Consider the following 15,427-nt stretch of genomic DNA (forward strand, 5'->3'; position numbering starts at 1 on the left):
AACATTCCGGACTCGGCCATACAACTGGAGCAGCTAGCATGCTACAGAGCCGACAGGGCTCTCATAGACGGAGGCAAGACCCGAGGTGGCGGGGTCTGTGTTTACATCCGTGACGAGTGGTGTCGTGATGCCACTGTAGTACGCAAACACTGCTCATCACTGGCGGAGTTCATGATCGTGAAGTGTCGCCCTTTCTATTTGCCCAGGGAGGTAAGCTCGATCTTGTTGGTCGCTACCTATATACCTCCATCTAGCAACAACAGCGATAGAAATGCGGCGCTGAACGAACTGTATCAGGCCATCAGTGAGCAACAAACAGCACACCCAGACGGTTTCATCATCCTCGCAGGAGACTTTAATCATGCTGATCTTAAAACTGTTCTCCCAAAGTTTCATCAGCATGTACATTTTCCAACAAGGGGAGACAACATATTGGACTTGGTCTACACACAGGAAAAAGGAGCATACAAAGCCATCCCCCTCCCCCACATCGGCACCTCTGATCACCTCACTGTTATGCTAATGCCAGCATACAGACAGAGAGTGAAGGTCATCAAACCTGTTATGAAAGAGGTAAGAGTGTGGCCACAGGAGGCCACCTCTGCTCTTCAAGACTGCTTTGGGTCAACTGATTGGGACATATTCAAGGAAGCAGCCACCTACAATAACATCATAGACATCGAGGAGTACACAGACACGGTGAGCTCATACATCACCAAATGCATTGATGATGTAACACAAGTGAAAAGTATCACAACTCGAGCCAACCGGAAGCCATGGCTAACAGGAGATGTCCACAGGCTGCTGAAGGCCAGAGACAAGGCCTTCAGAGCTGGGGATGAAATAGGCCTGAGAACAGCGAGAGCCAACCTGTCCCGTGGCATCAGGAAAGCGAAACAGGACTACACACACAAGATAACCTCCCACTTCAATGATAGCAAGGACGCAAGAAGCCTATGGCAAGGCATCCAGGCTATTACAGACTACAAGCCTGTAGCGCGTAGCTGTGAGAGCGACACCACTCTGCTCAACAACCTGAACAGCTTCTTTGCACGATTTGAAGCACAGAACAACACACGCCCACAGAAAACACCACCACCTCCACACGACCAGCCTCTGTGCCTGTCTGCTGCCAGCGTGAAGAGGACACTCATCACCATCAACGCCCGGAAAGCAGCGGGTCCAGATAACATCCCTGGTAGTGTGCTGAAAGACTGCGCAGAGGAGCTGAAGAATGTCTTCACAGACATCTTTAACACCTCCCTGAGGCAAGCCACTGTCCCATCATGCTTCAAGACTGCCACCATCATACCTGTGCCAAAGAAACCATCCCCAGCCTGTTTCAATGACTACCGCCCCGTGGCACTGACACCCATTATTATGAAGTGCTTTGAACGACTAGTCATGTCACACATCAAATCCACCCTACCTCCCACCCTGGACCCACACCAGTTCGCATACAGAGCGAAACGATCCACAGAGGATGCAATGTGCTCTGCCCTCCACCCAGCCCTAACTCATCTGGACAAGAAAGACTCATATGTGAGAATGCTGTTCATAGACTTTAGCGCAGCATTCAACACCATAATACCACAACAACTCATCTGTAAACTGGACAGACTGGGCCTCAGCACCTCCCTCTGCAACTGGCTGCTGGATTTCCTCAGCCAGAGGCCTCAAGCGGTGCGTGTGGGCAACAAGGTCTCAAACAGCATCACCCTGAGCACGGGGGCTCCACAAGGCTGTGTGCTCAGTCCTCTGCTCTTCACCCTGTTGACACATGACTGCACACCAACCTACAGCTCCAACCACCTTGTGAAGTTTGCGGACGACACAACGCTGGTGGGGCTCATCACCAAGGGCGATGAGACCCACTACAGGAAAGAGGTTGAGCTCCTGACCACGTGGTGCAGAGACAACAACCTCCTGCTAAATGTCAGTAAGACCAAGGAGATTATTGTCAACTTCCAGAGAGGCCACACCTGTCACCCCCCATTGACCATCGACGGCGCTGCGGTGGAGAGGGTGAGCAGCACCAAGTTCCTGGGGGTGCACATCAGTGAGGACCTCTCTTGGACCACCAACACAGCATCACTGGCCAAGAAAGCACAACAGCGCCTCTACTTCCTGCGCAAACTCAAGCGGGCAAGTGCTCCACCACCCATCCTGACTACATTCTACAGAGGCACTATTGAAAGTATCCTCTCCAGCTGCATCACTGTGTGGGGCGGTAGCTGCACTGACTATAACAGAAAAGCTCTACAACGCATTGTGAGAACAGCTGAGAGGATAGTTGGTGTACCACTCCCCTCCTTGCAAGACATTTACACCACTCGCCTCACCCGCAAAGCCATCACAATTGTCAACGATGCAACCCACCCCGCGCACTGTCTGTTCAGCCTCCTGCCCTCTGGAAAGAGATACAGAAGTCTCCACTCCCGCACTACCAGGCTCACCAACAGCTTCATCCACCAGGCTGTGAGACTGCTGAACTCTCTTCCCTCCCGACTCCCAGCCAGCAGAATCACCAGATTGGCAGAAGTATAGGAAGACAGATTGGACTCTACTCCCCCTCACCCACGCACACTCTCCAACAAAGAAACACTCTCTGAACCAAGAACTGAAAACATTCCTGACTTGCATTGCAATTGCACACACCTGCAACTATATATATATTTTTAGTATTCTTTTAGCACTATTTATATTATTATATTACTATTTATTACCTTATTGTTAGGGCTGTTTTTGTTGTGCATCTGCACCTTATTGTTGTCAATGTCTACGCATGGGACAGTGTGAAACGTAATTTCAATTCCTTTGTATGGCAAGTACATTTGAAGAAATTGACAAATAAAAGTATTCTATTCTATTCTATTGTATTCTATTCTAAATGCACAAAGGGCCAAAATAAGACAGAAATAAAACAGGAAACAAACACTGAGACAGAGACTAAGATGCACAAACTTGACAGGGACAAAAAAGAAAACAAACATGAAGCTGAAACCAGCTAAACACATGTGACACAGGGTTCATAAGAACAACAGGCAAATTTTTACTCAAACACAAAGTCCCCAGAGAGATGCATGCTTCACTACCACAAACCTATCATCCAGGGGAAGGACAAAGAGCCCAAAACAGTAAGTAGTTTATCTGTAATTCTGTTTTTATAAATTCCTTCACCTTCTTTTACTTTGTGTTTGTAAGTGTGGCTTTAAAAGGACAATACGAGATCTAGTAAGGCTATAATTAGGTAACATGTTCTTATTCTTATGAGGTAGGCCTGATACAGTTTGTTTGCACCATCTACTTTCAAAAAGTTTAAAAAGAAGAAAGATCAGAAACTAACAGAGATCAGTGGAATTATTTCCTCTCCTCAATCTAATCCACTGACCTTAAGTGTTACTCTAATTTAAAAGCTTTGTGAGCTCCTGATGTCATTTCAGTGTTAGAATTCATAGACACTGTTGTGTCTGACACTTTACTATCAGGTTGAAGAAACCTTTTGTATTTCCCATCAGTTTCAGTGCAGTGTTTTCACACGTAAAGAACAACATGGGGAAATTCTGTAATTCTTCACCAACGTGTCTGATCAGATTAGTGGAATAAAGAAATATTTATGGCTTTTTAACTTATTGCAATTATTTTCTGTTAGAAAAAATTAAAACATTTAATTGTAAACTGATTTGGTTACTACAAATTTGTGTATGAACATATAAACTCTGTCGTTTCTTGCATGGTGAACTTCACAGTCACCATCATTATGTGATGTGTTGGTTTAGTGTGTGACCAGCTCAGTTAGAAGAGACTCCCCAATCAGGGCAGCAAACAATACAAACAAACAACAAATCTGCAGAAGCAAAGTTAGTCACCAGAACTATTCTGTTAGCAGACATTTATCACCGATGGCTGGTCTTTGACTCTGACCACACTGCAAGGTGTCACCCCTTATTCAACAGAGCATGTCTGTATCAGAGTGTGCAGATCCTCTCTGGAAACCCTAACTGTAAAGCAGGTCTCAGTTTATTTTTCATAGTAAAAGGAAACCTCAACATCTGTCAGCCTACGAGACCCTCCACAGATTTTTCAGGACTCAGTGAACAAACACCAGAGATTTTTTTTTCTATTTGTGGACTAGGTAGAGGCACAGGACTCTCTCAGCCAACATAGGACCCCAAAACTACAAGCTCGACATCAATATTGTATCTAGATCAGCTCTCTCAAGTTACTGAAGTAATTATGTGCTTAAGAATGCATTCTTCGGGTGGCCAGAGAGAAAGGCCAGATTCTATGGTGTGGGGCGAAGATAATGTTTTTTTTCGGATTACTCCCGACTAACCATGGACCGGTGTGTGTCCTTTAAACAAATCAAGTTGGAGTTGAGGGAAAGAGGAGTGGAATACTCCCTGCTCTACCCTGCCACTCTAGAAATAAAACATAATGGAGCAAGGCACAGATTTTCTTCACCTGAGGAGGCTTCAAAATTCATTAAGAACCCCCCCCACGCACACACACGCACAAACGCATCCTCCAACCGTTTATGCATGGACGATGAATACAGAGTTTATCACGCAACATCAAAGGGATGTGCCTTTTTTCACGTCACGCTGTGCGCCACGTTATTGTTTACATGAGATGAATTGCAGAATGGCAGATGGAGACAAAATACTGTTACTCTGACTATCTTCAGGTTTTACAGCTTACATATACACACGCAGTTCCTGTCCCTCCATTTAGAAAGGCAGAGGCATCACAGTGTGATTATTTTACATGTAGTTGTTTTTCCCCTGTGTAATAATATTCAACATTGCTATCAATACATTTTTCAAAAAAAATGCCTCTCTGTGCAAAATGGGTTCAAAAACATAAACAGCTGTGGGATCCTGTTAGTCCGTGATTTGAACGGGGAACAAATTGTGGCAGGATCAGCCTGATGTTATTTTTATCCCACTGTAACTTTACTGTATAAAGAGCTAACATCTCCAAAATGTCAGGAGTAGTTAGTCATTACAACAAGTGTTTGTGAAATAAAAATCAAGAATGTGGGATACTGTTTGTCCGTGATTTGAAGAGCCCAGCGCGTGCTCCGGACGAAGGGAAAAGCAATTACGCAGGGGAGACCTACCTTGGCACTTCTGCAGGTGAAGCCAAAGGGAAGATACACTGTAAAAAAAAAAAAAAAAAAAAAAAAGTGCTGTTTTTACAGGAAAACCCTGGCAGCTGGGGTTACCAGGGACTTCCTGTAAAAACGCTTTACAGATGCAACTTGTAAATTGATTTACAGTGAATGAATCTCAGATTAAAACTGTTAAATCTACAGGAAAAAGAAGTTAATTTCACACATAGATGTGATATATAAATACACTACTTCCTGTATCTTTTACAAGTAATAAATGCTTTTTGTGGATCATTAACTGCAAAATTAACAGGGAAATATCGTACAAAGAACTAATTTAAAATGGTAGAACTACGGTGAAACTGTGCATATTAAATGGAGCTGCTCTGTAAATTATACACAAAATCTATGCTGAATATTATATGTTTTAATGTAAAATTTTAACCATAACCCAGCAAATTTCTTACTGCTACACCTACACCCAAACATGCAAAAATACATCTTGAGAAAACACAAGAGAGGAAAATATCACTTTTGGGAAATTTATTTTGCAGCCACATTCGCAAAATGACAGCAAATGGATCCATTTTTCCAACTAACACAATATGCAAGGCACACAGCAACTACACAATTCAATCAGAATATAGGCTATAAAAGCTGTGGAACATTCCTGCAAAGCAAGAACCATGTTCATGAAACAAGCATTTGTTAGACCCTCCACCAGAAAAAGTTAAATAACCTGTTAAGACTTTAAAACAAAAAACACATATTGTGCCAAAAATGATCATAATCACCGTGCAACGCAACACGCACCCTGCTGTCACCACAACCATGGCCCTGGTAAGAAAACATCAGCAAAACCACGTGGTGAAACACACCTACACATGTGGTCTAGAAACACTGCAGTAGCAGCATGTTGTTTTTTTCTTTTCTTATGTAAATAAAGAACATTCCTACAAAGAAAGAACATCTTCATGAATTGGCTTCATGCATTCGACCAGTAAAAGGTTCCAGTACACATTGTGGAACAAAATTAACAAAATAAAACTAACAGTCCACAGAGAGTCAAGATTTAGGCTTAGCGCCACTCGTGGTCGGCGAGATCCTGAATCAGGGTGAGGACTCGAGGGTTCACACTGAGACGACGCTTTGAGTTTTTGTTCTCTACTTTGGTTCCTTTTTCTGGGTTTATGGAGAAGAAACACCTGTAGAATAAAAATCATATAAAAGTTTATTAAGCATTTTTATAATTGATCAGTTAAAATACATGTACAAAGTAAGTAAAAATTAAGTATATACATATATACACACAGTCATGGCCATGACCACGTTCAAGACAAAGTATAACCAAAATGCTGTGGGGAAGTGAACAATGCATGGTCAAAAATATTGGCACCCTTCTGCAGTGATATGTCACACTTTAGCATTGTTAAAATCCAAAGCAAAGGTTATAGGTAGTCAGACGTCAGTTGACGCTTGGTCTAGCCCTGAGTCTCGGCCAGGCTTGGACCCGGATTCAGACTGTTAATGTATTTTTAAAAAAAAACAAAAAAAAAACAAAAACAACAACAACAAAAAACAGAAAAAACAACTGAAACCGGCTCCAAAGCCGACCGAGACTCAGAGCCAGACCTGGACTCGAACCACATCAAAGCCAGACTCCAGATCCCAGAGTCTCAGTTATGAGAAATAACAAAGCCATATTTGTTCGCCTCTGAAGAAACTCTAAAGTGGAAGCCAGCTCAGATGGATAATGGATGTTGAAATTGTAGTAGCTCCCGAACATGAGGCACAGTGCAGAAATGAAGGAGGATATGTTTGTGCTGACGAGGTTCCGATCAATACTCAGCGTGTATCTTCTTGAGGAATAGCAGGACTGTCCTGTGAACAAATTATTTAACAGGTTATATCAATAAACACGGCAGTCACATGACATTCTATAAAAAGTGCACTTAAAAAGAGAGAGAGAGAGCTATGAAACAGACTTACCACACACGATAATAGTGGGTGTCAGAGACACTTGCTCCAGTTGTACCTCATCTGCCAGACATGTATCTTCAACACAGAGAAGCATGGACTCCTCCTTCTCTTCAAAGTAGCTGAGCAGAAGCAGGACCATCTCTTTCACCACTCTGCGGTCCCCGCATCCTCTGAAGCCTTGCATAAGTCTGAAGGAACACCTTGCTTTTGCTGACAGCAACTGTGGTCAAGTAGTCCAATAGCCTTTTCCCCTTCAAATCCAAATTACGTGTGAATGTCTCTTTGAGGTCAATCCCAGTAAGTTCCTTGAAGTGGACAGACATGCCAAGTTCATCAAACCAAAACGGCCACTCCTCCCTAAGGCATTTGATACTTTTCCCCTGATTGACATGTTGACGTTGTGTGTAGTAAGTGGACTTCATTAGACTTTTTACCTCTTCTGGATTGGCATCAGCTTGCTGGAACATCACCTTGAGTTTTTCCATCTTTTGCTGTTGGCTCTCTGGAGTTTCTTCAAGAGGCAGAAATTCTACATTCCATTTAATGCACCCGTATGTATCCTGCATGGCTGCTCTTTCTTCTAAAGGGATCTCGTCTGTGTGGTCTGAGTCAGTCTGATGTTTTCTTTTTCTTATTTTGGGTGTTGAAGTGCGCCTTACATTTTCAATTCTGTTCTGCAACTGTTTGACAAGTGAAAGGTAGCCTGCGCCAACAATCTCACCCTCTATTAAATCTTGCAGAGAATTGGGATATTTTGCCACCATTTTTCTTGCAACGTCAATTGAATGTTTTCTACCTACATGTGGGCATTTTTCCATCATCTCAGTCACAACAATCCGGACCATTTGCCTCCTCAGTTTTGGGCGAGGCCTTTTCCCCCTCTCAAGAAAATGCATCACTTCTGCAGGAAGTTTACTCCATGGAATTTCAAAGTTGTCATCCCATTGTGTGTCACATCCTGGGCTGCTGGAGGAGGTCGACGATAGACTTTGGGGTGAAAGTGAGAGCAATGACAGCGACTGGGTTGATGAGGCTTCCACAGATGATAGCGAGCTGTTCTCTGGAGTTTGGTCTTTAAATTACAAAACAAATACAATTATGATTCACACTGTATGTCTGTTCATGACCATCTCTGCTTTTGAGTTTGAATAGTTGTTTTTACTTACATTTCTGTTTCCAAGCAGAAAGAAGCTTTCTTGCTTGTACAGGTCTTAATGCTGTCATCAAATCTGCCTCCGTTACGAAGCGTAGATCATCACTTGTCTCAACTCCAATGGACTGCAAGTGCTCCTCCAGGATGTTTTTGTTCACAGCTTGAAGTTCTGGTAGGACTTCCGTGATGGCGACATCTAGGAAGGTTCGCTCTGAGTCACTCATACTTGCACTGAAGAAGAAATGCCACATCCAAACAAAATAGAAAATCACATACAGTTCATACACTTGATGGAGCAGGGTATGGATCAGGTGACACTTATATTAATGTTAAACTATTTACAGTGAGAAGTGAGCTATTAGTTGGACATTATTTTGCCACAATACTATGCTTTAGTGGAATGATTCGGTATCCTTCAAGAATGTATGATACCAAAGGATAGAAATCAGGCAGGTCATTAATGTTGATACACTGTAACCCAAGACTGTCCTTTGTCACAGAATACAGATGGTATTCTGAGAGGAAGATGCCTTTGTGGATATCCATTAGAACATACACAGATGTGTCATTTTGAATCAAGATGAGTAGAAGTTCACCAAACTCCGTACACTCGTCATTTCTGTACACAAGAAACTGTCCCTTTTTATATGCAGTGCCCTTGTACTGAATGTCTGTGGTAACTGTGGTATTGCTTTCTGAAAAAGCTAACTCCCTGACCGCATGCTGAATAGTGTCACTGTAGAGGTTGGGATAAAACGCACAGCTCTCCTTGACTTGCAGCAGTTCACGGCATTCTTGCCCTGCTAAAAGATAAGCCTGATACATCTGATGACGTGTTGACAAAGTTTGACAAATATTTTTGAAGCTTTTCAAGTGTCTGGCACATCTTTTGAAGTAACTGTGTTTACATTCAAACCTAAGCGTCCATAACCTCATCAATGGACCAAATTTCAACAACAGTGCTGAATAATGGCGCAAATAGTGGTGCTTGGGTTTTAGTTTAATTCCAGGAAACAACATCTCTCTCATCTCCAAATATTCTTGGATCAAAATGTCAGCGAATGCTATCTGGGACAAGGAAATGCTCTGAGCACAAATAAGATCCACAATGTCTTTCAACTGGAGAGCTAACTGCCATACTTCATCCTCATGGTTTTGTACTTTGTCACCAATCAAAACTGGCAGCAATCTCAAAAGGTTCCAGTTTTGAACGGCTTGCCCTGATAATTTGGATCCGTCAGGTTTGACAGTACATGGCTTTGTAAGTGCTTCGGATCCTTTATATTTAAACTGTTTAATGCGTCTGTTTAAAAGGGAGTATGTGAACCATTTTTTCTTTTTTATAATGTTCTTCAGGTACAGTGCTAGATCATATGACACAACTCCTTCAAAGAGGTCATGACCTAGACAAGGTGGGAGACCAGGCTGGGATACATGAAAAGACTGAAGGGTATTGAAGATGGAGTTTACCTTTATTCCTCTGACGTCTTGGATAGTTTCAGACTGGAGATCAGCAACAGCCCCGTCATATGTCTCTGGAGTGCGTGGAGGACCACAGGCATTCGGATCAGCATAAAACTCCCTTCGTGTTACTTCACAGTACCTGCAAAAATATTGAGAGCAGCTGAAGTTTTCTGTAAACCCTCCTATGCAATGAGAACCCAAGTTGTCCCCAGCAATACAGTAAAGACCCCCTTTTACTGTTTCTCCATCTACATCTATTCCATCTGTCTCCAAGGATTTCAGATCTGCCAACAACTCTGAGAAAACTTTGGCTATTCCAAAACGCTTGAAGTCATTCTCAACACACAACAAGACTAAAAACATGTTATCTGTATTTGAACGCAAATGAATGGGTAAATTTGCTAATGACAGATAGAATGCAAGAAGTTTGTGTGCCTTTTTAGCAGAACCCAGGGGATTCACTACCTCAAATGAATCTTGGTACAAAATCAGTTTGAGGCTTTCAGGGTTTTCATTAAAGAACTGGTGACATTTGAAAATTTTGCCATCATATAAATCCTTAAAAATTTCTACATCAGGACCCCCAAACTGTTGTGACTGTGTATTAATCCATAACTGTGACTCTAAAAAGCTCTTCAGGGTTTCTCCAACTGGTATGTAGTAAGCACATTTTTCTGTCATGTTTTCATCCATTCCCAATGGCACTTTCTTGGGTTCTGTGTATTTAAACATTTTTTTGAATGTTTGATTTCTGGTGTGTGTTGTTCCTAGTTGTCCCTGATGGCAAGCAGAGAACAAATCTGACTCTTAAATGCAGTCACAGATTTTAGTGACTGCTTCATCTGATAGGTTCATTTCATTTTTTAGTAAACAACTTACCTTATTAATTGTGTAGGCTTGACCCAATTCGTGCACATTCTGCATTTTCTCAGCAATACTCTGTATAGTAGAGGCAGGAATTAGCAGCTGTCCTTGCAGTTTAAGGTAAAAGAGACACATGTTTCTGAGATAAGAATGACTATCCTTCTCTGGCATATCACTGGCTGAACTAGCAGATGGCATGGCTTCATGTGTGTTTTCTGAATATTCTGTACTGTCATTTGGGGGCTGAGGATGAGATTCCTTGTACATGTCATCAATACCATCTGGGGAACAAGCTTTATGCTTCCTACACATGTGAGAAGTAAATGATGACTTTTTTGTAAACATATGCTTACAACCACTTACTGGACATGACACAGACCTGCCCTCTGCAATATGATCGTTTAATAAATCCATTGGCTGTCCCTGACGCTGTTTCAGGACAAGAACCCGGTAACTGTACCACAACAAATCTTCCAGGAGTAACAGAGCCGCAGACAGACAATAACAACATAGAGGAGGATTTGACGCTCTCAAGACAACTTGAAGAAATAACAGTAAAAAGTGGAGAAGAACCGGGAGACCAATCCTTCTCACAAACCTCTGATGTGGAAAGTGAGAGCGATGACGAGCGAAGGGAAAGCGAGGAAGAAAATTAATCAGAAAGCTACCTAAGTGCAAGTGATAGTGAAGAATCACCCATTTCGACTCCTGTGGAGATTTCTCCTACAGATGATCCTGCAAGACGAGATGATGTGGATCCACAAACAGGGATTTTTCTTAACAAACAGCATCCTGCAATGGAGGAGTTGGTCAATGAAACAACAAAAGGGGGAAGGAAAAGAAGTGTCTCGATGGCGTCTTATAGCAGAGATAAGAGAAAAGACAATCGATCCAGCCCTTCGCAAGGTAATGTTGAATCTACAATGTTCCCTCCCTCTACCGAATAACCTCCTATTACATAAATATGAGTACTCTTAAAATAATAACATGGAATGTTAGAGGGTTACAATCAGAAAGATACAGAAAAAGGAAAGTTGAAAATTTATTAAAGCTAAATTATGAAATTCTCTGCCTACAAGAGATGAGACTGAAAAGTGACAATGATATATCTGCACTAACTCAAATGTGGTGTCCGGGGCACTCAATTTCAATCGGGGAGGATAGTGCAGATGGAGTTGGTATCTTTTTTAAAGACTCAAATGTGAACATAATAAAACGAAGAGACATTATTCCTGGAAGACTTCTTGTTCTGACTGTTGTCAAATTTGTACATGTTTGATTTGTTTGGTTAGTGCACTGGCCCTTTAAGAGAAAGGCATGGTCCGTGTGCAGACGGGGGAAGTGTAAGAAAGAATCAGACAATCGACTGAATGTGATCTATGCTGTGAAAGGCTGATAAAAAGGCATTCCCTGTGAGTATGCATTATTGTTTGGCACTTTTATGTTGATTAATAGCAGTTAATTAGATGCTGTTTTACGCGTGCTAATTTATGGTTCGTAGACAGTTGTTTGGTGTTAGCATTAGCACTTGGTCACGCAGCTCCTCAAGTAATTATTTAATTTGTCACTCATATATACTGTATTTTGTTGTTACAGTTTCACACCTGCCATATAAAGCAAAGTCTAAACCCACTCTGGCGTCAGTGACTTTTGTGTGGAGGTGTTTAACTCCTGGATAGTAGAAAGTGGTTCTACGAGGCCAGTACAGTGAAAAGGGACACCCTACTACAACGATGAAGACTGCATTGTTACACGCTGTATCCAGACCAGCACGACAGACGCAGTGACACCAAGTCAGCATAAATGTGCATTCAATCAGCTTAAAGATGGAGAAAGAAGGATATGAAGTAAGATCCACGACGTCAAAGAAATCTAGCCGCTCTTCCACTGCAAGTGTAATGTTAGCCGCCGCTACTGCCCGCGCTAAAGCTGAAGCTGCCCAAAAAAGAGCTGAGTTTGCAAAGAAGGAAGTTGAGTTTAAAGTAGAAAGAGCCAAATTAGATGCAAAGCTTGATGTTCTAGCAAAAGAAAGTGAAGCTGAGGCCGCAGCCGCTGAAGCAGCTGTCTTGGAGTCTGCTGTTGCAAGTTTTGACATGAGTGATGAGCACCTGAACTTACCAAAGGAGACACAGAGTTCTCATGAGCGAACTACAGACTATGTCAATATGCATCAGGCACGCAGTGATTCAGTCAAATCAAAGGACGTCAAAATAGGAAAAGGCGAGTATGCAAATCGACCTAAGCCACCGGACATGTCACCGGATGAACTGCCCTCAGCACCAAAGGACTATGGCTCCCTCAGACCCCCTGATCAAAGAGATTACTCACCTGAAAGGCAAGGACAACAGTTACACTCTGTTAACTATCAGCAGCACCTCAGCCATGTCTCACCAGGGTTTACACCACCCTCTGCTGGACGTTTTCGGTACTACCCTCCAGATCCAAATTCCTCTAGGGACTCTAATGAGCTTGCCAAATATTTAATGAGAAGTCAGTTGTTAACCTCTGAACTCACCAAGTTTGATGACAAGCCGGAGAACTATTTATCTTGGAAGTCATCTTTCATCAACGCCATTGACACTCTAGAGCTTAGGGCGTCTGAACAAATAGACCTCCTTGTAAAATCACTTGGCGCAGAATCTACCAAGCATGCACATCGCATCAAAGCTGTAAACATAACAAACCCAGCTGTGGCATTAGAGCTAATCTGGGAGAGACTAGAAGAAATCTATGGGTCGCCAGAAGCCATTGAAAGTGCTCTTTTCACCAAGCTTGATCAATTTCCTAAAATAGGGCCCAGAGACAATCAAAAACTAAGAGAGCTGAGTGATCTGTTGCAGGAGATAAATGCAGCGAAACAAGAAGGGTACTTGCATGGACTCTCCTATCTCGATACAGCGCGAGGTGTCGCTCCCATTGTGGATAAGCTGCCGTATGGGATACAAGACAAGTGGATGATGGAAGGCTCACACTACAAACAGCGGCACAGGGTAACCTTCCCTCCATTCACGTTCTTCTTACAGTTCATACAGACACAAGCAAAGGCACGCAACGACCCAAGCTTCAATCTGCTGTCAACCTGCAACTCCGGAGTTAAAAGGGACAAGCTTGGAGATGGTTAAAGCAACAACCGCAGGTCAGTTTCAGTGCATAAAACCAACGTTATAGCCATATCTGAGGAAGGACCGGACAAATGTTGTCCTGTGCACAACAAACCTCACGCCTTACAACAGTGCAGAAGTTTCAGAGAAAAGCCAATTCAGGAACGAAAGGCAATATTAAAGCAACACAACATCTGTTTCAAGTGCTGCGCTTCTAACAAACACGTAGCTCGCGACTGTCAAACAGAAATCAAATGCTCTGAATGTAACAGTGATAAGCACCCAACAGCTCTGCATTCAGATGTTCCCCACCTTCCCAAAGCTCTTCAGCCTGCAACAAGTCACGGCGGGGAGAAACGAGAATTAAAAGAGACTGCAGTTGTTTCAAGTTGCACTGAGGTATGTGGGGAAGGATTTTCTGGGAAATCTTGCTCAAAAATATGCCTAGTTAACGTTTACCCTGCCAACGATCCTAGTAAACGCCAGAGAATGTACGTCATGCTAGATGACCAGAGTAACGTTTCACTAGCACGCTCTGAGTTTTTTGACATGTTCGAGGTTAATGGTAAGGCAGAGCCATACACCCTCCAGACATGCAGTGGCGTAGGTCTCACTTCTGGCAGAAGAGCCTCTGGGTATATGATAGAGGCAATCGATAGCTCCCTCGCTATTCAGCTGCCCATGTTAATTGAATGCAACATGATTCCTAACAAAAGAGAGGAAATTCCCACTCCCTCCGCGGCTTATGCACACAGTCACCTCAAAGGCATAGCACACAAAATACCACCCTTAGACAGTGGTGCAGACATTTTGCTGTTGCTTGGAAGAGACATTTTGAGAGTTCACAAAGTGCGCAGTCAGATCAATGGTCCGCACAATGCACCATACGCACAGAGACTGGACTTAGGCTGGGTGATAATAGGAGATGTGTGCTTAGGCAATACTCATAAGCCTTCCCAGGTCTCTACCTTTAAGACTCACGTTCTATCGGATGGAAGGCCAACTCATTTTTCCCCGTGCGAAAGCCACTTTACTGTCAAGCCAGACACCAGTCTCTTAAATCGACACTTAGTACTTGGTGGTTCAAACATAAAGGACAGAACACAAAACAGAACTATAGGAAACAATGTTTTCTGCCAGACCAAGAACGACAATAAGCTTGCACCCTCCATGGAAGATCTGCACTTCCTGAATATCATGGACAATGAGTGTTTCCAGGATGAGTCACAAAGCTGGGTGGCTCCACTGCCATTTCGCCAGCCCAGAGCATTGCTGCCTAACAATTGCCGCTACGCACTCAATCGCCTCAAGTCACTTGAACGAACTCTAGACAAAAACCCAAAAATGAAAGTTCACCTGATAGACTTTATGCAGAAAATGTTGGACAATGGGCACGCGGAGCTCGCACCCCCAGTACAAGAGAACAAAGAGCGTTGGTACCTGCCCTATTTCGGAGTGTACCATCCTCAAAAGCCGTCACAAATCCGAGTGGTATTTGACTCCAGCGCGCAGTTTGAAGGTATGTCGCTCAACACAGTGCTGTTATCAGGACCTAATCTGAACAACAGTCTATTAGGTGTGCTAGTGAGGTTCAGAAAACATCCAGTCGCAGTAACCGCAGATATCCAGCAAATGTTCTATTGCTTCCTGGTGCGTGAGGACTGCAGAGATGTACTGAGGTTTGTCTGGCACAAAGACAACGATCCACAGAAAGAGCTCGTGGATTACAGAATGTGCGTGCATGTATTTGGA

General features: G+C 43.0%; 1 protein-coding gene across 1 annotated transcript; it reads right to left on the reverse strand.

Annotated features, from left to right (window-relative positions):
- Positions 1–7,203: 7,203 nt before the first annotated feature.
- LOC146713955 (uncharacterized) lies at positions 7,204–9,787 on the reverse strand. Its single transcript, XM_085439315.1, has 3 exons — positions 9,717–9,787; positions 8,260–8,477; positions 7,204–8,165 (listed from the first exon to the last, which is right to left on the reverse strand). Exons 2-3 carry the CDS (start codon positions 8,468–8,470, stop codon positions 7,204–7,206), a joined length of 1,173 nt encoding a protein of 390 aa, XP_085295441.1. The 5' UTR covers positions 8,471–8,477; positions 9,717–9,787.
- Positions 9,788–15,427: the final 5,640 nt, after the last annotated feature.

This window comes from Copadichromis virginalis, linkage group LG3 (assembly GCF_057382275.1).
Source record: "Copadichromis virginalis isolate Kocher_CV1m ecotype Utaka linkage group LG3, C_Virginalis_male_GT1.1, whole genome shotgun sequence".
NCBI classification, from domain to species: domain Eukaryota; kingdom Metazoa; phylum Chordata; class Actinopteri; order Cichliformes; family Cichlidae; genus Copadichromis; species Copadichromis virginalis.